Here is a 19,833-nt window from a genome sequence, read left to right as displayed (position 1 = left end):
GTGACAAAGAGGAGTATAGCTCTCAACTTCTTTCTGGCAAAGGGGGACAACTTGTTTCCCAGGCAAGGTTCATCCTCCTTTGGTGGGCAGAGGGGCCAACACCTCCTATATGAAGACTAATACCTTGTTACTATCTTATTAGCTCTGAATATGCTCTTTAATATAGCTGTTAATAGTTCTGTCTTGCAGCAACCCTGGGGAATAAGTAATTACTTGGGTCCTGAGGTTATGTGCATGAGTTGCCCCAAACCATCCAGTGAGTCTCTCGCCTGTACCTGGAGTAAGGGCAAACATACATGGGGAGAGAAGTGAACTTGGTGCTCTGTAGATTGTTGCCACTCAGCCAAATGTTGACTGGGAACCTGAGGAGTCTGGCACACACGTGCTGCTCTGCATGGTCCCCTTTCTCACTCTCTGCTAATTTGAAGGAAGCTATAGAGATTCCAAATACTGGCTTTGGCGAAAAACTGCTGTTGGAGGCCTGTGTTAATGCTGCCTCAAAGGCATAGTTGTACTATTTATGGACCGCAAGGTAGATATTCCATGTGGGACACCTTCCAATTACAGAGTGGAGACTGTCTTCCTGGAGCAAGGTCGTTGCTCTGTGATTTAAGCTTATTCTCCCAGGACATAACTGCTGCTGAACAATTTGTTCTTTGCTGCGACTGGCAGTGCGGTATATATCTATGTACTCTAGGCATTTTCTAGAGAGCATCTACTTGGAACTGTTCAGGTTTATCTAGAGCCAGGTGTGCCAGTAGACTTGGAAGGTGAGGGGTGTGTGGTTGGTTTTTTTTAGGGATGGTCGGAGAGGGTGCTGTTGTTGAACCTTGATTCGGTGGGCAGAGTAATAAATAATCCTATAGAACTGGAAGCCACATTTTTCAATGAGGGATTCCAGAACATGATTTGACTTGCTTCTCTCCTCCATGCCCCCTTCCAGGTGTTCCCCAGCCACTTCACACAGCAGCGGACCAAAGAGACCACCTGTGAAAGTGAACGGGAGAGGGGCACCAAGCAATCGGGCAGCCCATGCCCAGGTCAAATGGGCACCAGTGGCATCTCCACTGACTTCTGGGACTTGTTGGTCAAACTGGATAATATGAACGTAAGCCGCAAGGGCAAGAACTCCATCAAATCTGTGCCTGTGAGTGCTGGCTCTGAGGGAGAGAGCTCTCCCTACAGTCTAGAAGCCTCTCCTCTGGGTCAGCTCATGAACATGCTGTCCCATCCGGTGATCAGACGGAGCTCCCTGCTGACAGAGAAGCTGCTGCGCCTGCTGTCACTCATCTCCATTGCTCTGCCTGAGAACAAGACCACGGCTGAGGGGGTAGCCAACCATGCTGCTGCTACTACTGCAACTACCACCCCAGCACCTGCTCCCGCCCCTGCCCTGGCTGCTGCCGCCGCTGTAGCTGCTGCAGCTGCCGCCGCAACTGCTGCTTCTATGGCCACCTCTGGTGCTGCCTTGGTAACTGTGTCATCTACTCTCCCCGCCACTGTGTCCAGTAAGTATTCTATTGATTGGGGGTTTTTGTGGGGAGGGGTGCTCGGAGGCGAGAAGGGGAAAGGATACTTTTCTTCTCCTTGTCCCACATTCCATTTTCTTTCTTCATTTGAGTTGTGGAGCAGGACATGTCTAAAGAGAAAAATATATGTAAATTTCTACATCCAGGCAATCCAGACTCTGTGACCTGTACAGTCATACCTTGGTTTTCAAACAGCTTAGTTCTCAGACATTTTGGCTCTCAGACGCTGCAAACCTGGAAGTGATTTTGCTGGTTTTTGAACTATTTTTGGAAGCTGAATGTCCAACGGGGCTTCCAATTGGCTTCAGGAGCTTCCTGCAGCCAATCAGAAGCTACTCTTTGGTTTCCGAAAGTTTTGGAAGTTGAATGGACTTCTGAAATGGATTCCGTTCGACTTCCAAGGTACGACTGTATGTGTATTTGCATTAATTTAATTTATTTTGGTGTTTTGGTGGCCATGGAGACGAGAAGGGAGCTATGAAGGACCCCAAATATTTATCTCAGTTGCTAGAAATCTTATTTAGCCACCTTTTAAGACTTCAGTAGGTATTGCTGCACACACTTTCAAGCCATCATTGCAGCCCTGAGGAAAAGATTTTTGAAACAAAATAGAGAGCTGGGATTCTCAACAAGGCAAGCTCTTAATATCGCACACTGTTAAATCTGTGCTGTCGCTGAATTCATAGAATTATAGAGTTGGAAGGGATCCCAAGGGTCATCTACTCCAAGCCCCTGCAATTTAGGAATATTAATTAGATCATATATGACAGGTGACCATCCAGTCTCTGCTTAAAAACCTCCAAGGAAAGAGTCCACCACCTCCTATGGGAGTCTGTTCCACTCTGTGCCAAACAGCTTTTACTGTCAGAACGTTCTTCCTGATGTTTAGTCAGAATCTCCTTTCTTGTAACTTGAATCCTCTGGTTTTGGTCCTACCCTCCAGAGTAGGAGAAAACGAGCTTGCTCCAGTTTCCATTTACAAGTGTGCACATCCCTTACATACAATGCTGGTGCTCCTCTCTTCCTGACTGATCTGTTCCTTTTGAGCAGGTTGTACCCCTCAATTTCTACATTAAAATTATGAGCCTCATCCCACCAGGTTTCAGTAATGTCTATTAGATTATAGTTGCCATTCTGTATTAAGAGCTCAAGTTCTTCTTGCTTGTTTCCCATATTCTGTGCATTTGTGTAGAGACAACTGAAAGCATGAGTCATTCTTCTGCACACTGCTGCCGCTGTCCCCATCTGTAGGGCGTCACCTGCCACCACTACATGTCTCTTCCTTTTCTGGGGACAGGCAGGAATGGTTCTGTACACTGTAGCTTCCACTGCCACCTTGGTATTTGCAGACTTATCAGATATATGAACACAGCCCTGATCATCGAGGATATTGCCTACTTATAGAAGCCTGATAGAGAGAGGGTGTCTCTGTGACTTCTGTGTAGGGATGGAGGTAAATGGTAGGCAGGTGCTCAAAGGAGACCCAGACTTCAAAAAATAGCTGGTGGTTTGTTTGGTCATTCTCTCACTGGTTAATTGTCAAATCCCAAGTTGGTTCTAGCTTGTATCTTGTCGTTCTCTGCAGCTATCCCAAGAAACAGCAAATCGCCAGCCAAGGTAGGCGAAGTGGGAGGTGGAGGTGGAACTGACAGCAAAATGGCTGCCTCAGGCCTAACGGAGAACCAGCTACAGCTGTCTGTGGAGGTGAGTGTGGTGGGTGTGGCCAACACACAATATGGGGAGGGGAGAGGAAGGGATTAACATTTTGAGCTGTCAGCGGCACAGTGACTTTCTCATCTTCCATTCCAGGTGCTGACATCTCACTCCTGCTCTGAAGAAGGCCTGGAAGATGCTGCCAACGTTCTTTTGCAACTGTCACGGGGTGACTCAGCCACACGTGACACTGTGCTCAAGCTTCTGCTTAATGGGGCCCGGCAACTAGGCTACACTCTTTGCAAGCAGATAGGTAAGAAGAGATGAGACTGGAGAAGTGCCAGTGTGAGGAGCTGGCATGGTTAAAGGTCCTGCCCTGCCTCAATCACTGAGTACCACAGTGAACAGTCAGAAATGTGAAGCTAGGAATATTAGCCAGTAGCTTACAGAAACAATGGGCTTCAGTGCTCTTCTCATGTACCAGTGTGATAGTCTGGGTATTTACATGTGCAAGCATGGGTAACATTTAAAGGCACACCTCCTCACAGAGGATAGTAACTCATAAGACTGTTTTCCTTGCTGTCAGGTTTGAATGAGCTATGGTCTCTTTTGGAACTGTCTCTGCTAGAAAGAGTCACACCATAGCATAACAGAACTGCTTCTGGTGGTAGGGCAGGGTGATTCAACCAGATAAGGGATTTCAGTCAGTTCTGAACAAGGTAGCAAGCATGGCAGAGGAATCACCCTTGTGCTAGTGGAAGCCCTTGAACTGACTTCCACTAGTGCACCAGATAAGTTGAATCTGGGCCCTAAATTGTACTCTTACATGGCCACCCATGTTGATCCAGAATATAGCAGCTGTAGGGTGCTCACGTGAACACAACTATGTAAGCATGTTACCTATTTTAGAACAATTGCACTGGTTACCAGTAAGTTCGTGGGTGCAATTCAAAATGCTAACCAACTTGGCATCAGGCCCTAAATGGCTCACATCCAGAACCATTCATACCATCTACGATCTTTCCTCTGTGTCTCAGTGTAGGCTTATTCTAGGTTGGCTGGGATGTGTGAGAGCCCAGTAGCGGAATGCTCTCTCACTGGGACATTCAACTGGCCCTTTTAGTTTCTACTTCCTAGTGAACACAATTCCTTTTAGGCAGGGATTTTTTATTGCCTCAGATTTTATTCTGACTGTTTTAAATTGTGAACGCATCATCTTTGTTTTCTGGATTTTAATGGTTTTACCATCATGTGTTTTGATATTGTTTGTCGTGTTGGGTATAGTTTTATAGTGGAGAGGTGGAATCGATTTTCTTAAATAGCACTCACTAATTCTCAACTCTCCCTTTCCAGGTACTCTCTTGGCGGAGCTGCGAGAATACAACTTGGAGCAGCAACGTCGAGCCCAGTGTGAGTCCCTGTCACCAGACGGGCTCCCTGAAGAACAGCCTCAGACCACCAAATTGAAAGGCAAGATGCAGAGCAGGTGAGTCTCCTTCAAGTTGGCCTTTCTCTTTGTCTTTTGAGTGGCCTTCTCTGACTTTCTTCCCCACCTTCTTCCTCAATTGTTAGGTTTGACATTGCTGAGAACGTGGTGATTGTGGCATCACAGAAGCGCCCTCTGGGTGGTCGTGAGCTCCAGCTACCCTCAATGTCCATGCTGACTTCTAAGACCTCCACACAGAAGTTTTTCCTAAGGGTGCTGCAGGTCATCATCCAGCTACGGGATGACACACGCCGTGCCAACAAAAAGGCAAAACAGACAGGCAGGCTAGGTATGTTAGGCAGGAGAGCAAGCTCTGTCTGCACAAGGCCTGTTTGTAGATGCTAGAGCATGGGTGGGAGATCTCCTGATACTGGTTCAGACCAGTCATACTTTACCTATAGAAGACCTGAGAGGCCCATTGGCCACTGCAGTTTTTGGGGGTCGGTTCAAAGCTTGAGTAGGGGATTAAATCATACAGGTTCAGCTGTAGAGGCCAGCCCTCATTCTTCTTTTTCTCTCCCCCTCTTTTTGCAGGTACTTCCGGTCTGGGCTCAGTTAGCAGCATCCAGGCCGCTGTTCGGCAGCTGGAGGCTGAGGCTGACGCCATTATACAAATGGTACGTGAGGGTCAGAGGGCCCGGAGGCAGCAGCAAGCAACAACGGTTAGCATGGTGCCTGTGGCGCTTGTAGGCCACTCATTTTGTTTATTTGAACTACCCTTTTTCATTATTTTACATTCCTCTCTCCATCTTTTCTCCTCCCTTTTTATGCCAACTGGCTTGTCATCAGAGGAGCCTCTTTGTTCAGGGAAGGAAGAAGCTTCAGCTCCTTGCTGCTGTTGGCTCTTGATCCTAAAAAGCTGTTCTTCAGAGCAGGCTGAGGAAGAGCTTGTGAGGACAGTTTGAGATTTGGATTCTGGGTTCTGTGCAGTGCTTTTTTTCTAAAAAGATGTTTAGGGGTACTTTTATTTTGACTCAAGAAAATCACCCATTTGATAGTTCAAATCGGGGGAAATAAATACAGTAAATGGACAAAAGTACAAAGATTCACAAAATGTTTAGGGGTATGCGTACCCCTGCGTCCCCCCAGAAAAAAGCACTGGTTCTACGTATTGGGTAGAGGGATGAGAAAACAGCTGGTTTCAGCTGAAGTGTAAGAAATGCTGAAGACAAAAGAAGTCTTCCTTCTTTGTACCTGGCTTATGCATACTCCTTGGCTGTTCTCCCAACAACCTCAATATACCTCCATGGGCTCTGGTGGTGGTTACCTTTTATGAAGTTGGATATTTGCATAGTACCTTTTAACAGATTGTGGTCTTCGGACTTTTCACTCCTGCGTACACCCCTTTGTTTTCTATTATTTTAGTTACTCTTCCAACACTTTAAAAATGTGTTTAGCTTCTGTATGTCATGGACACTTCTATGCCAAATAGTTCTAACCTTATTTGCTTCCTCTTCATACGATTTTGGGTTATCTGCTGAAGGCAGGTTGAATGGGGGAAGGGGTTTGTGGTAGGAGACAATGACCTGGGTGAAGAATCCTCTGCAGCTTCAAGATGCCTTCCCCATTTTGAAAGGGCGTCCACTTCCATGGTGGATACATCACTAACTCTGCTGCTTATGAACTGAGCACTGAGCTTGGGGTGGGGAATTCCTTTATGCATCTCCCCTTCCTTACTAATGGAAAGCCAAGGCCTGACCAGTTACAGAAGGAATAAATGGAAGGCTCTGCAGCTGTGTAAGCAGGGTAGGGATTGTTTTTCTGGTTTCAGCTGCCTTTTTCATACACTGTTTGGCTAGGATTGTTGGTTGAAAAGCTGGGCGTTAAAAGCTGAGAGCAAGCTAGCCATCTCTACAGTGGCAGATACTTAGCATTGGTGATCCACCCTGGATTCTTCAGGTGAAAAGCAAAATGCTGCCTGTAAGAAATAACCTTCCATTGCCTACAGACCAAATCAGTTTTGTGAAGTTTAGCATTCTGATTGCTTAAGTTGTTGGAATTTTGACATTTTAAAAGGTGGGCATTGTGGCGGCGGCGACAGCAAGTATTATTAGTGAAGAAAAAGACAAGCGGTCAGGGGACACTCTGCTGTGGTCTCAGCTGTTGACACTTGCTTAGTGCTTCAGATGTTCTGTAATTAATAGTAAATCTTTTGGATTTCTGTGGAAGTTTCAAAAAGCGCAATCAACAAGGGAGCTAACCCAAAGCTGTACAAGTTGTGGACTGAACATGTAATCCATAGTTTTGGTCTGCCTCCTTCTGCTCTTCAGCCTTATTCTCTTCTCCTGGCTCAAAGCCACTCAAATTGGAAAGCCAACTTGACATGGCTATGAGTGAGCTGACACCCATGGTAGCTCTAAGAGCTCGCTTCCACTTCTAAGATCCAGCATGTTTATTCAGGGTACTTCCACTGTCCGTGTGGCCCCAGGGCAGGACCAGCACAGCAACCACACAGCATGGCTTGAAGCCCAAATTCTTAGGGCTTGTACACACATTGCTTTCCTGTGAGAAGTAGCTAAGCAATAAAAAGTAACTGCTGCATTTACTTCTGGGTTGCAGCAGGTAGAGAGAATGCATTAGAGGTCAACAAGAACCAAGCTTGTTTGCAAGCACAAGTGACACAACTGAATCACGTTGGTGTACTTTTCAATCACAACTATTGTGGAGTGGATGTGATAATACAGTAATGTGTGTACAATCCTTGAGCCTACCTCTCTCCAGATTGTTGCATCTTAGAGGCTCCAGTCCTGTCCAGTTTCTCTAGAGAGATGTGGGCTGCCTTTGCCCCTGGCATGTGGGCCTTGTTAAATATGAGGTTATCCCTGCAGGAAGGTCCCTGATGACAACTTTCCTCTTCTCTCCACACCTGCTCTTTGCTTTCCAAGAACTTCCCCCCTCCCCCACCATTGCTCCTGGCTGTAAGTGCTCCACCTTCAGATTCACGCATGTCATGCTTTCTGCTAGCTTTTCCCCCCTGCTCCCCTATTTCTCCTGTGGCTGTGTCATTTGGTTCATTCCCTCTGCAGATTTTAGCTTGTGTATAGCAGCATGTTTAACCTCTTTTGGTCTTTGTAAAGGATGGGGAAAGTGGTAGGGCCACCATGCACAGTTCTGTTGATGGTCCATTTTCTTCCCTGTCTTTTGGGAGTTACTGGGCTGACCTCCCAGCACCTGTTTCCTAAGTGCTCTTGGGAAGCTTCAGCCCTCACTAATGTGTGCGTCTCTTCTGTTCAGTCGGAGCCAAACCAGGCAGAGGGTTCTGTACGAAGAGACGAATCACCTATGGATGTGGATCAGCCGTCACCCACCACACAAGACACCCAGTCAGTTGGTTAGTATCTGCTTTTTGCAGTTGAGGGGTGGCTGTCTCTGAAATAGAGAAGCTGTTTTACCTGCCATAGGCCCTCCTTCTACAGGTCTGAAGGAGTTGCTTGTCTTGGAACTGGGAAGGCTAAAGTGTGAAGGACTGATCTCTTGTTCTTACAGTGTCAGAAGGGTCCCAGCAGGGTGAGAAGGAGAAAGAGGAGCGTCCTCCGGATCTGCCTCTGCTAAGTGAGCAACTCAGTCTGGATGAACTATGGGATATGCTGGGCGAGTGCCTGAAGGAGCTGGAAGAATCGCATGACCAACATGCTGTGCTTGGTAAGGTTCTGGGCTGCTGGAAGGTTGGTCTGCTTCAGGCCTCTCTGCCTCTTGGAACTTCACCTTCTGCTCTCTCCCTACAGTGCTGCAGCCTGCAGTGGAGGCCTTCTTCTTGGTGCATGCTACAGAGCGGGAAAGCAAACCCCCAGTGCGTGACACCCGGGAGAGCCAGCTGGCTCACATCAAGGACGAGCCCCCACCCCTTTCACCTGCCCCACTGACCCCTGCAACACCCTCCTCCCTTGACCCCTTTTTCTCCCGTGAACCTTCTTCCATGCACATTTCCTCCAGCCTTCCCCCAGACACACAGAAGTTCCTCCGCTTTGCAGGTTAGTTCAAACTATGGCATGTCTAGCTGTGTCCAGGGTATTAAGACTAATTCTTTCATGAGGGCTTCAAGTGGGGGTTTCTCAGCTGTCTCTATCTCAGAAGAGCAGCTGGTTTGCTGAGGGAGGAGTGTGTGGATCAAGGTGTGACTAACTAGGGAATTTACTTGTGGAGCAATTTCATTAACGGGTTTCTGCAGCATACCTGGAAGAAACACAATAAGGAGCGTGCAGCCGAACCTTCACTTTTCTTCTCGTCTTGCAGAAACACACCGCACTGTGTTGAACCAGATCCTGCGCCAGTCCACCACCCATTTAGCTGACGGCCCCTTTGCTGTCCTCGTGGATTACATACGTGTGCTGGATTTTGACGTCAAACGGAAGTAGGTTTCAGAGTGGGGTGTTAGTATTCTGTTTCCTATTCATTTTAAATAATAATTAAAAAACAAGGAGACGCCAGAGATTGATTGTAAGCATGAGTATGATGTCTCACTTTTAATCTCTAGGGCAGATTGGTTGAGTGATGTTCTAGGCTTGTGTGCTGACTTTTCTATTGGCTGTGATGCCCTCTAAGTTGGCTACCTACACATTTCTTATTTCTTGGCATTGTTCAGCTCCTCCATTGGCAAAAAGATCAGTGTGGGGCAGGATGGGTGGTCTTACTCAGTTTGATATGCTTCTTCCCCTAGAATGAAGTGTAGCCAAAAGTGTCTCCCAGCCCCAATTCTGAAGCCACTTTGTAAGGGCAGGAGAGATGGCAAACCCACCCACTTTTCATCTACATCTGTAGAATATGTCATCTCTTGCATTGTTAGTGCTTTGCAACTGTAACTGTGAATCGGCTTCAGGGAGTCCCATAGTAATAGCCCTGGGGGCTGCCCAGTGTGAGAGGTAATGGCTACATGCTTGCTCTTCTTTCCAAGGTACTTCCGGCAAGAGTTGGAAAGACTTGATGAGGGGCTGCGGAAAGAAGACATGGCTGTGCATGTGCGTCGAGATCATGTCTTTGAAGACTCATACCGGGAATTGCATCGCAAGTCCCCCGAGGAAATGAAAAACAGATTGTAAGCAACTTCTTCAGCTACTAGAACTTTTAGCGTGCTGCTGTAATCAGTCTTCATATGTGCACCGTTTTCTTTCTTACCCTTGCTGAGGACCTTTGCCCACGTTTTGTCTAAATGTTGTTTTTTCCTTATTTTGTTGATGGAACCTATAAACCAGACATTCAGTCCCTGCCAGCCTTTTTGTTCTCAACCCATCCTCCACTTCTGACGTTTCCTAATTATTATACCCTCTTCTGTTTATCAGGTACATAGTATTTGAAGGAGAAGAGGGTCAGGATGCTGGAGGTCTCCTGCGCGAGTGGTACATGATCATCTCACGGGAGATGTTTAACCCCATGTATGCGCTCTTCCGCACATCGCCTGGCGATCGAGTCACCTACACCATCAATCCTTCCTCTCACTGTAACCCCAACCACCTGAGCTACTTCAAGTTTGTAGGGCGCATTGTGGCCAAAGCAGTATATGATAACCGGTTGCTGGAGTGCTACTTCACCCGCTCCTTCTACAAGCATATCTTGGGCAAATCTGTCAGGTGAGTAGTGCCTTTGCTTTTAGGGTTTTTGTTGAACTAGTCCATCTAACATGCTTTCCTATCTTTCCCAAAACATGTTCCTAACCCAGCCGTCTTCCTTCAACCGTACAGGTACACAGATATGGAGAGTGAGGATTACCACTTCTACCAGGGACTGGTGTATCTTCTGGAAAACGATGTCTCCACACTGGGCTATGACCTCACCTTCAGCACAGAGGTAACCTGTCCCCTTCTCATGGAAGTATTTTGGGGCAAATTGTTTGGAAGTTGAAGGATATTGAAGCTAAAGAGACAAAGGGCTATCATATAAAATGGGCAACCATTCAATTTGGACAATTGTGAAGATGATGGATAAAAATCAAGAAATTGGTAGAGTTCCTCACCCAGAAGTTGTACAAATCCTGCCATGTGTAATAATAGGTGAAGATGACTATATATTTGCAGGAATTTTCTAGCAGTGGATACAGCTCTTTCGTTTTGAATTCAGATTTATTTTGATCTTAAAAAAATAGAACTCTCTAAACAGTGTGAGAAACAATGAGACTGTGAACATTGGCATTGTAACAAGAATGGCATTCGGACACAGTGTTCCAAAATAGTAAGGATGTATTACCTGGTGATAACTGCCAGAGTCTTTCATTGCCCCTGAATGATGGCTGCTGCTGTTCTGTTTTGGTTGTGTATTTATATTTTACTATGCACAAGGGCTAAATATGATTCTTGCAACTACATTATGGTGTTTTGTTAAGAGAAGCACCCATTGGATTGTAATTTGAGGCTGAGGAAGAATTTGTGAAACTGAGAAAGGATTGAATCATGGCCAGTATTAAGTCATTCTGACTTCTGGTCCTTGTCAGGAAGAGCAAGGCAAGCCTTCTCTTTTCCCAAGAGATGTTCTTGTTAATCCAGTTTCTACTTATTTAGTACACTTCTGTCTTTCTTCCTCCCCTACCCAAACAGGTTCAAGAGTTTGGTGTGTGTGAAGTACGTGACCTTAAGCCCAACGGAGCCAACATCCTTGTGACTGAGGAGAACAAGAAGGAATATGTACACCTGGTGTGTCAGATGCGAATGACAGGTGCGTTGGGGGAGTACACCTGAGAACAGTGGAAAGAACCTGATGATCTAAACCCATCTCTGCTAGAAGATGGGACCCCTCCCTTGCACCTACCTTTTGAATTAACATTCCCTCCCCATCTCATAATTCATACTAAATTCTAAGCAAAGAGCTAGTGCCACAGCTGTCCACGAGTTGCTGTTTCACCAGATCAATAGCAATAGCCTGAAGAAGGAAGCCAAACTGTGTTTTTTAAGGAAAAGTGTACAAACAACAGCAACAACAAAAACTTTAGTTGTCTAATTCGGTCTAAGGTCAAGGTGGTCATTACTTAGACTCTGTACTTGAGGCAAATTCATCTATCAATCAGCTGTGAGAAGTTGTAAATTTTACATAAATGTGCACATTTCAGTGTTTAGATTTTATTCCCTCCTGAGCAATAGTTTCCCCTCTTCTTGGGCTACTTAGAACTTCCATTGCCTTCCCACCCAGTGATAATCCATATTCCCTTCTGGCAGGAGCAATCCGCAAGCAGCTGGCTGCCTTCTTGGAGGGCTTCTATGAGATTATCCCCAAGCGCCTCATCTCCATCTTCACGGAGCAGGAGCTGGAGCTGCTAATCTCGGGGCTGCCCACCATTGACATAGATGACCTGAAGTCCAACACAGAGTACCACAAGTACCAGGCAAACTCTATCCAGGTTAGCCTTTCCTTCCTAGCAGGTTGCCTTTCACCAACTCTCTCTTCTCCAGAGTGGAAGTGTCAAGGGCTCATGGAGAGGAGTCCTCTTGATTTTTCTTGGCATGTAAACAATCAATTTCCTTAGTTGGTTGAGCTCAATGAGACTTTGGGTAAATTTGTATAGTATTGCAGCCTTGATATGTTTGACTGCAAGTTTGATCTTGGAACTCTGTTTGCCGCTAAGCACACAATGAGGTGGCTCTTCTCCTGTTGGGCATATATCACCACTTCCTCCTGCTTGGAAGGCAGGAAATGTGTGACCCCATCCCTTCTGCTATCCTCTCCCCCTATTGGCTCCTCTTTGTGTTGGTCCTTCTGGGCCCTTCACTTCTGGAGGCCTGCAAATTTCTCATGTTCTCAGAAATGCCAGCATCTCTGACTCCAGTCTCCACTCCTTTTGTCCTTCTGCACAGATTCAGTGGTTCTGGCGAGCCCTGCGCTCCTTTGATCAGGCAGACAGAGCAAAGTTCCTGCAGTTCGTCACAGGTACATCCAAGGTGCCCTTGCAGGGGTTTGCTGCCCTAGAGGGCATGAATGGCATCCAGAAATTCCAGATCCACAGAGACGACCGCTCAACAGATAGACTGCCTTCTGCTCACACGTGGTAAGAGGCAAATGGATAAGCCCATTGTTAGGGTTCAAATTATAGTGTTGCATTATGCAGGAAATATTTTTATGTAAATGGAAGTGTGTCATATAATCACCCTAACTGGCTCAAGATGATAACCAATGAATTCTAGCACTTACAGAAGCTTGGAGGGCCCTCCAAGCTTCTGTAAGTGCTAGAATTCACTGGTTATCATCTTGAGCCATAACATGTATACCATGACACTGCTGAAGGTTTTTTCCTATGAATATCTGTAAGGGCCTAGGTATTTTACAGGAGCTTCCCTTCTACAGCAGTATCAGTTGCTCCTTTACATAGAAACACAATTGGGGATTTTGTGAGCCGGGAGGGGAGAAAGGGAGTGAGTGTGTTTCTAAAACAGAGGCTATCTATAATTTCAGTCATGAGTCAGTGGTAAAGTCCTAAAGAAAGAGGTGCCAGAACTCCAGTTTTGTGCCTTGCAAATCCAAATCCCAGATGGAGAGTTGGATGGGGTGACAATAGTTTGGGATAGACATTCTGCACATGTGCAGAGGATTGTTCATCACTTCCAAGGGCTGAATTTTGACCTTCAGAACAGGTTCTTGGGCTGTCCTCTGGTTGAAATTAAACATTGCTAAGAATCAAATGTGAGCAGGCTGTAGATCTGTAGGTTTTTGTCAGTAAAGTGAGCACATCCTACAGATGAAGATTTCTGGCCAGTTTGGGGAGGGTGAAAGTGTCTTTTGCTCTCATTTTGAAAAAAGAAAGGCATTGACTTTGCAATCAAGCTGGTTGGCCCCACCCCCTTACACTGATGCTTTCTTCCTCCAGTTTCAACCAGCTGGACCTCCCTGCCTATGAGAGTTATGAGAAATTGCGTCACATGCTGCTACTGGCCATCCAGGAGTGCTCGGAGGGCTTTGGCCTGGCGTAAGGGTGGCTCCAGCTGCCATATTTTTCTACTGTCAGACTTGGGGAGCAACAGGAGGGAGTGGAACTGAGCGATGCTGCTCCCCCTTTTCCAACCACCTGTGTGTGTGTGTGCGTGCCCTGCTGCCCCCTTACTGAAGAGAGCCAGAGACCCCCAGCCAATCAGCCGTCTTCGGAGGTGGGGCCGGGGTGCAACCCGGAGAGAAAAAGACAAATTATATATATAAATATATATATATTTTTTGGTTTAGTTTGCATTTCTTAATTTGTGCTTGGAATGTGTTGATGAGGCGGCGGGAGGGAGCGTTTGGATTCTTTTGTTGGTCTCTTTCCTTGGCACCCATTTGCTGCTGGAAGGGAACCTAAGGTTTAAAAAATTCCAAAAAAAGGAAAAAAAATAAAAAAAATAAAAGCGCACTCTTGATAAGAATGTACTGTGCTTGTGTGTTCATTTTGGTAAGCGTGGAGAGTTCACCTGGCTTTGGGAAGATCTTCTGGAGATGAGGAAGGAGTCAGTAAGGCCATAGCTGAAAGAGGTGCTTTGCATACAAAATGTTCAGGTTCAATCCCAGACACCTCCATGTACAGCTGGTTAACACTTGTGACTGAAATTCTAGCAAGACGAAGATTACTCAAGTAGGATGGGAAGTCTCTTGACAACATGCCCACCCCAAATAATGGTCCTCCATGTGGTTGTTTCCTGTCTGCATAGTGTTCTGGCAAGCTGGGGTAGATCTTGTTTCTAGCACCTTTGACTGTAGTTCAGTGGTAGAGCATCTGCTTTCCATGCAGAAGGTCCCGGGTTCAATTCCCAGCATCTCCAGGTAGGACTGGGAATGTCGTCAATCTCAATATCTGGAGAGCCTCTGCCAGTCAGTGTAGGCAATACTGAGCTAGATAGACTAATGGTCTGACTTGGTATAAGGCAGCTTCTTGTGCCAGTTTTCACCACTAATTTTATTTGCTGGAAATGGGGTGTGTATATTCAACGTGAGAGGGAAGCAGCTCTCTTGATTTTGGCAGTTTTGGGAAGGCAGGGTGGCATCTCTAGTTATGTGTCAGAGGTAGCCAACAATAAATCACACAGAATATGTGGAGTTAACTCTTCATTGGAAGATACAAGGTCTGCTCAGGTGAGCCAGGCGTAATGAGCACAACAATTCTTGGTAGGTATTGCCCCTTACAGAGGCTGAAGATCCGCACCTTCCCACAGCTGTCTAAATCTCGTCCTTTCCAAACAATCTGAGACTGTGACAACACAGCTGTCTCTGCTCCTCTCCCTTCACCCCTCTTCTGGTCCTAGGCGACCAGGGGGATAGGTAGCTTGTTGCAGCAGGCAGCGGGGAGACACCCTAGCTTCTTCACCAGCCTGTCTCATCTCTGCCTCTTGGACTCCCTCCTCTCCTGCTTCACCTTCTGATTCTGGACTTCTCTCTGACACAGACCCTTCCTGCTCACTAAACCCTGTTAACTTTTCAGCTTCTGACACCTCCTCCTTCCAGGCTTCGCCCTCTGACCACTCATCGTCATCCCACCACCATTCCCTGGGCTCTGAGCCTTCTTCCCTTGGGGGTTCCCCAGCCAGTGCTTCCAACCATTCCTCTGTGTCCAGCCAGTGCATGACATGCTTGTATTTTATGAGATCACCAGCCAGCATGCCGTTTTGCATCCTGAGCAATCAAACCTCACTTCCTTTAACCAGGTTTGTACCACACATCGCTTTGGCAAAAATACCTTGGAATTATGTCTGAAAAGACAAGATGCTAAGAAGCTGGCAATGCTTCTCATTTAACAGGTTGGGGCTTGAGTGTCCAACACAAGCTCCCTGTCCTCCACAACACAATGCAATTTCCTGTCATCCTATTTCTATCCCTTCTGCCACATGAGTCCTTGCCAGAAATTCCTCCGTGAACTCAGTGAACAATCTCGGAAGACCAGAATAACTTCTGAATCATTTATTCTGGGCACTGAATCTCAAAGTGGAGTGTTTTGTTATTTCCGAATACCTAATATTAATACATATTGCATCACTACCTATTGTTTGTTGCTTTGGTAGAGGATTAAGACTCCCAGATTTTGAAATGGGTGGTCTGGTAGTAAGAGGGCAAACGGGAATGGGGAAACTCTGGCTCTCCAGATCTTGTTGAGTTGCATCTCCCATCATCTGTGGCCATTGACCATGCTGGTCCTATTATCATCTAGAGGGTCACTAACCCCAGCACTCCACCTGGAGAAACATCACTTGGAGGCAATTAATGAGCCAGCAGAATGCTGATGAAACCTCTTGAATGGTTTTCTTATGTGAGAGGCAATGGCTTCTTGCCCACTCCTCCTTTCTGTCCTCTGAAAGTCTCTTAAAATCTCCATGTCTATTCCTTTCTGTACCCTACTGCTTCATTTAGGGCAAAATTGAATGACGCTACTACTTTCATGCTTGTGGTCAGCAGGGAGGAAACAAGTTTGTCCAGTTTCATGCAGGTGGCGCTGTGGGTTAAACCACAGAGCCTAGGGCTTGCCGATCAGAAGGTCAGCGGTTCGAATCCCCGTGACGGGCTGAGCTCCCGTTGCTCGGTCCCTGCTCCTGCCAACCTAGCAGTTCGAAAGCACGTCAAAGTGCAAGTTGATAAATAGGTACCACTCCGGCGGGAAGGTAAACTGCGTTTCCGTGCACTGCTCTGGCTTAGTCATGCTGGCCACGTGACCCAGAAGCTGTACGCCAGCTCCCTCGGCCAATAAAACGAGATGAGCGCAGCAACCCCAGATTTGGCCACGACTGGACCTAATGGTCAGGGGTCCCTTTACTACTTTCATGCTTGTGGTCAGGAGGCAGGAAACAAGTTTGTCCAGTTTCTGTCTCCCCAGCAATAACAGCTGGGCCTAATGTACAGATTTCTCCTAAGTAAGGTAAAACTATCATTCAGAGGAAAGGAAGATGAGCACTTTTCGGCAATCTGCTTGAACTTTTCAAAATAAAGTTACAGAGATCTGCACTGGGGAGGCAACAGCCAATTTGCTGACTTTTTAACTAGTAGTGAAGCTACAGCTGGGCTTAACAACATGATGCCTATATCCTGAGGTTTTGTGAGTGGCAGGGGAAACGCTCTTGTCCTCTGTCCCCTTTGCCATAAGTTGGCAGTGGGGATTATTGTTTCCTCAAAAAAATGACGCAAGAAAGCAAGTGGGAAGAGTGAGTCCCACTTCCTCTTTTAGCTCTCTCTGCTTCTCAAGGCTCAGCTGAGCAGCTGAACAGAAAGTGGATGATGGGGGAATAGGAGGAAAAGGGAAGGGAAATGGCCTGACTGAGGAGAAGGCAGGGGCAGGATAGTGGTATGTCCTGAAAGGAGACAGAATAGAGCAGGCTTCCTCAACCTCGGCCATCCAGATGTTTTTGGCCTACAACTCCCATGATCCCTAGCTAGCAGGACCAGTGGTCAGGGATGATGGGAATTGTAGTCTCAAAACATCTGGAGGGCTGAGGTTGAGGAAGCCTGGAATAGAGCAAGAATGAAAGATGAGTGGAGGCAGAAAAAAGAGGGAGTGGTGTCAGATTGGGTGAGAGGCAGAAGCAATGAAGAGCCAGAGAGAGAATTCATATGCACACACGTTTACCTGAGTCAGATGCAGAATCCTCTTGAAATTATTCACAGGTTACTCCTCCCCAACCCCCCAAAAACAGAACATGTCTATCTAAACTGACTGAGCTGTAATGGATCCAATCCTTTACACCACTGACATGATACAAAAGATGGATGGTCATAGGTCCAAATAATATTTGCAAGATAGTCCCTCAAAGCCATCATTATGTGATTTATTGGGTTTTTTGTTATCCTACATAAAAAATCATGAGGATCCATGCCTTGAATCCATGTTTTTCTGTTGCTGGCTAGCAGAAGATAAGTGTGGTGGTGGTGTTTTACTGTGCAGTACACCAATGTAAGCTTTATTTCAGGAGGTTCCATTTTAATCCTAGTGGGACGCAGGTGGCGCTGTGGTCTAAACCACTGAGCCTCTTAGGCTTGCTGATCAGAAGGTTGGCGGTTCGAATCCTCACAATGGGGTAAGCTCCTGTTGCTCTATCCCAGCTGCCAACCTAGCCCGTTCGAAAGCATATCAGTGCAAGTAGATAAATAGGTACTTCTGTGGCGGGAAGAAAAATGGCATTTCCGTGTGCTCTGACCTTCTATCACAGTGTCCCGTTGCGCCAGAAGCAGCTTAGTTGTGCTGGCCACATTACTAGGAAAAGCTGTCTGTGGACAAATTGCTGGCTCCCTCAGCCTGAAAGTGGAGATGAGTGACGCACCCCATAGTCAAATTGGACTGGACTTAACTGTCCAGGGGTCCTTTACCTTTTTACATTTTTAATCCTACTGGATCCAACCTTTACCCAGATCCTGTGAGAACACACAGAACGTGCTCTTGCTCTTTCCATCTGCCAGGGGCGGGGAAAAGGAGCAACTGAAGAGGGAATGATGCCCATGGCACACTCAAAATGCCAAATGGGCCCCAAAGAGTTGGCAATCCTTGTGCCTCAGTATTGGCCATGATGTCTCTTTCCTGCTTACTCTGAGGCTGTTTTGCTAGTTAGGGGCAGTGATCTTCCTAAGTCAAAGACAGCCATGGCAATACTCTTCCTGCTCAAGCAAAGGTAGTCAGATGCTGCAGAGTACAACTCCCATTATCCCTGACCATTGTGGGTACAGTGGTGCCTCTGGTTGCGAATGGGATCCGTTCCGGAGGCCCATTCGCAGCCTGAAAAGAACGCAACCTGCGTCTGCACATGCGCAAGCGGCGAAACCTTTCTGGTACTTCTGGGTCACCGCGGGATGCAACCTGAAAACGCGCAACCTGAAGCAAACGTAACATGAGGTATGACTGTACTAGTGAGGGCTGGGCTTTAGCCCAGTTTTAGTGTAGGCTATCCATATGCCAAAGTCTTCACTGTTTATTTCTTGGACTTGACAATTGGAAGGTCGGCGGTTCAAGGCCCCGCGACGGGGTGAGCTCCCGTTGCTCTGTCCCAGCTCCTGCCAACCTAGCAGTTTGAAAGCACGTCAAAGTGCAAGTAGATAAATAGGTACCGCTCCAGCGGGAAGGTAAACGGCGATTCCGTGCGCTGCTCTGGTTCACCAGAGTCATGCTGGCCACATGACCTGGAAAAACTGCGGAAGTGGACAAATGCCAGCTCCCTGGGCCTGTAAAGCGAGATGAGCGCTGCAACCCCAGAGTCGTTCGCAACTGGACTTAACTGTCAAGGGTCCCTTTACCTTTAGTCTTGCTTCAGTTTTCCTTCCCATCATTCTTGAACAGTTTGCTCTTCCAGTCTTCATATGATACTTTCTTTAGCCCAGATTCAGGTAGGCAGCCATGTTGGTCTGACTTTAGTCCAAATAACCTCATTCTGCCCATCTCTGGCAGCAGCTGCTGTCCAGTGCCTCCGGCCAAGGTCCTTCCTTCCCTGTCATGTTACCTTATTTAGCTGGAGATGCTGGGATTGAACCTGGGCTCTCCGCATACAAGGCATGTGCTCAGACCAGTTGGTTGGATAAAAATCATGTAAATAAGTAACAGAATGAATGCTTCCTCCAAATCATCCGGCACAATGGACATTGAACTCTTCCAGCCTAGCACTTCTCCCCGACTTCCTCAGGCCGGCTGCCTTCTCAGTACTCTGTCTCTTCCCCCACCCCCTTTTTGGAAAAATTATTAAGAGATTCCCATAGTAAAGTAAAATTACAGCTACAAAAAAAAAAAAATAAGTTGAATGCAAAGTCTTAAAAAGTAATTCTTAGCCCTTACCACCCACAGTGGACACTCGCTCCTCCCAGGTCTCGCCTGGGTCTTTATTCTCTCAGCCTCTCACCCTGGGAGACCGACCTTTCCCTTTCTCTCACACGGGGTCCTCCATCAACCATCTACCAGCCCTATGAGTATACAATCTCTGGGTGTTAATAAGGGCCCCAAACATAGGAGACTGAAGAAAGAAGAAAAACAAAAGGAGGCAGGGAGACAAAAAGATACTAAAAGAAAACTGATTTTCCATCTGCTGGTTACATTAAAAAATATGATCATTCAGTCCATGCAAACATCCATCTTCTCCACTTTCTGTTAAACAATATTTATTTTAAGTCAAGGTGTCTAATTTATTTTCTTTTTCCCGTGTAAAGACAAAGATAGGTTCCCTAATTATTATTGATAAATGTCAACCATTTTTTCTGTTAATTCCCACCACTATTACTCCATACTGAATGATAAAAAGTTATTCTGTCCCATGTCCATCTTAAAGT

The 19,833-nt window shown here is 46.5% G+C and overlaps 1 protein-coding gene across 5 annotated transcripts in view; it reads left to right on the top strand.

The window, feature by feature from the left end:
- HUWE1 (HECT, UBA and WWE domain containing E3 ubiquitin protein ligase 1) overlaps window positions 1–13,979 on the top strand; it is a 96,265-nt gene extending 82,286 nt beyond the window's left edge. For all 5 annotated transcript variants that reach the window (XM_083482695.1, XM_083482692.1, XM_083482694.1 and 2 more), the window contains exons 68-84: window positions 944–1,508; window positions 3,115–3,233; window positions 3,339–3,495; window positions 4,536–4,668; window positions 4,755–4,957; window positions 5,203–5,330; window positions 7,903–7,999; window positions 8,155–8,310; window positions 8,394–8,639; window positions 8,902–9,019; window positions 9,560–9,700; window positions 9,945–10,232; window positions 10,344–10,449; window positions 11,193–11,310; window positions 11,808–11,989; window positions 12,444–12,634; window positions 13,451–13,979. In XM_083482695.1, the coding sequence (XP_083338821.1) occupies window positions 944–1,508; window positions 3,115–3,233; window positions 3,339–3,495; window positions 4,536–4,668; window positions 4,755–4,957; window positions 5,203–5,330; window positions 7,903–7,999; window positions 8,155–8,310; window positions 8,394–8,639; window positions 8,902–9,019; window positions 9,560–9,700; window positions 9,945–10,232; window positions 10,344–10,449; window positions 11,193–11,310; window positions 11,808–11,989; window positions 12,444–12,634; window positions 13,451–13,553 (3,051 nt within the window). In that variant the 3' untranslated portion in view covers window positions 13,554–13,979. The remainder of the gene's footprint in view (window positions 1–943; window positions 1,509–3,114; window positions 3,234–3,338; window positions 3,496–4,535; window positions 4,669–4,754; window positions 4,958–5,202; window positions 5,331–7,902; window positions 8,000–8,154; window positions 8,311–8,393; window positions 8,640–8,901; window positions 9,020–9,559; window positions 9,701–9,944; window positions 10,233–10,343; window positions 10,450–11,192; window positions 11,311–11,807; window positions 11,990–12,443; window positions 12,635–13,450) is intronic.
- Window positions 13,980–19,833: the final 5,854 nt, after the last annotated feature.

The sequence above is a fragment of the Podarcis liolepis genome (genome assembly GCF_965112155.1).
Source record: "Podarcis liolepis genome assembly, chromosome: 17".
NCBI classification, from domain to species: domain Eukaryota; kingdom Metazoa; phylum Chordata; class Lepidosauria; order Squamata; family Lacertidae; genus Podarcis; species Podarcis liolepis.
Note: the sequence above shows the minus strand (reverse complement) of the source record. Positions and strands in the feature narration are given on the sequence as shown.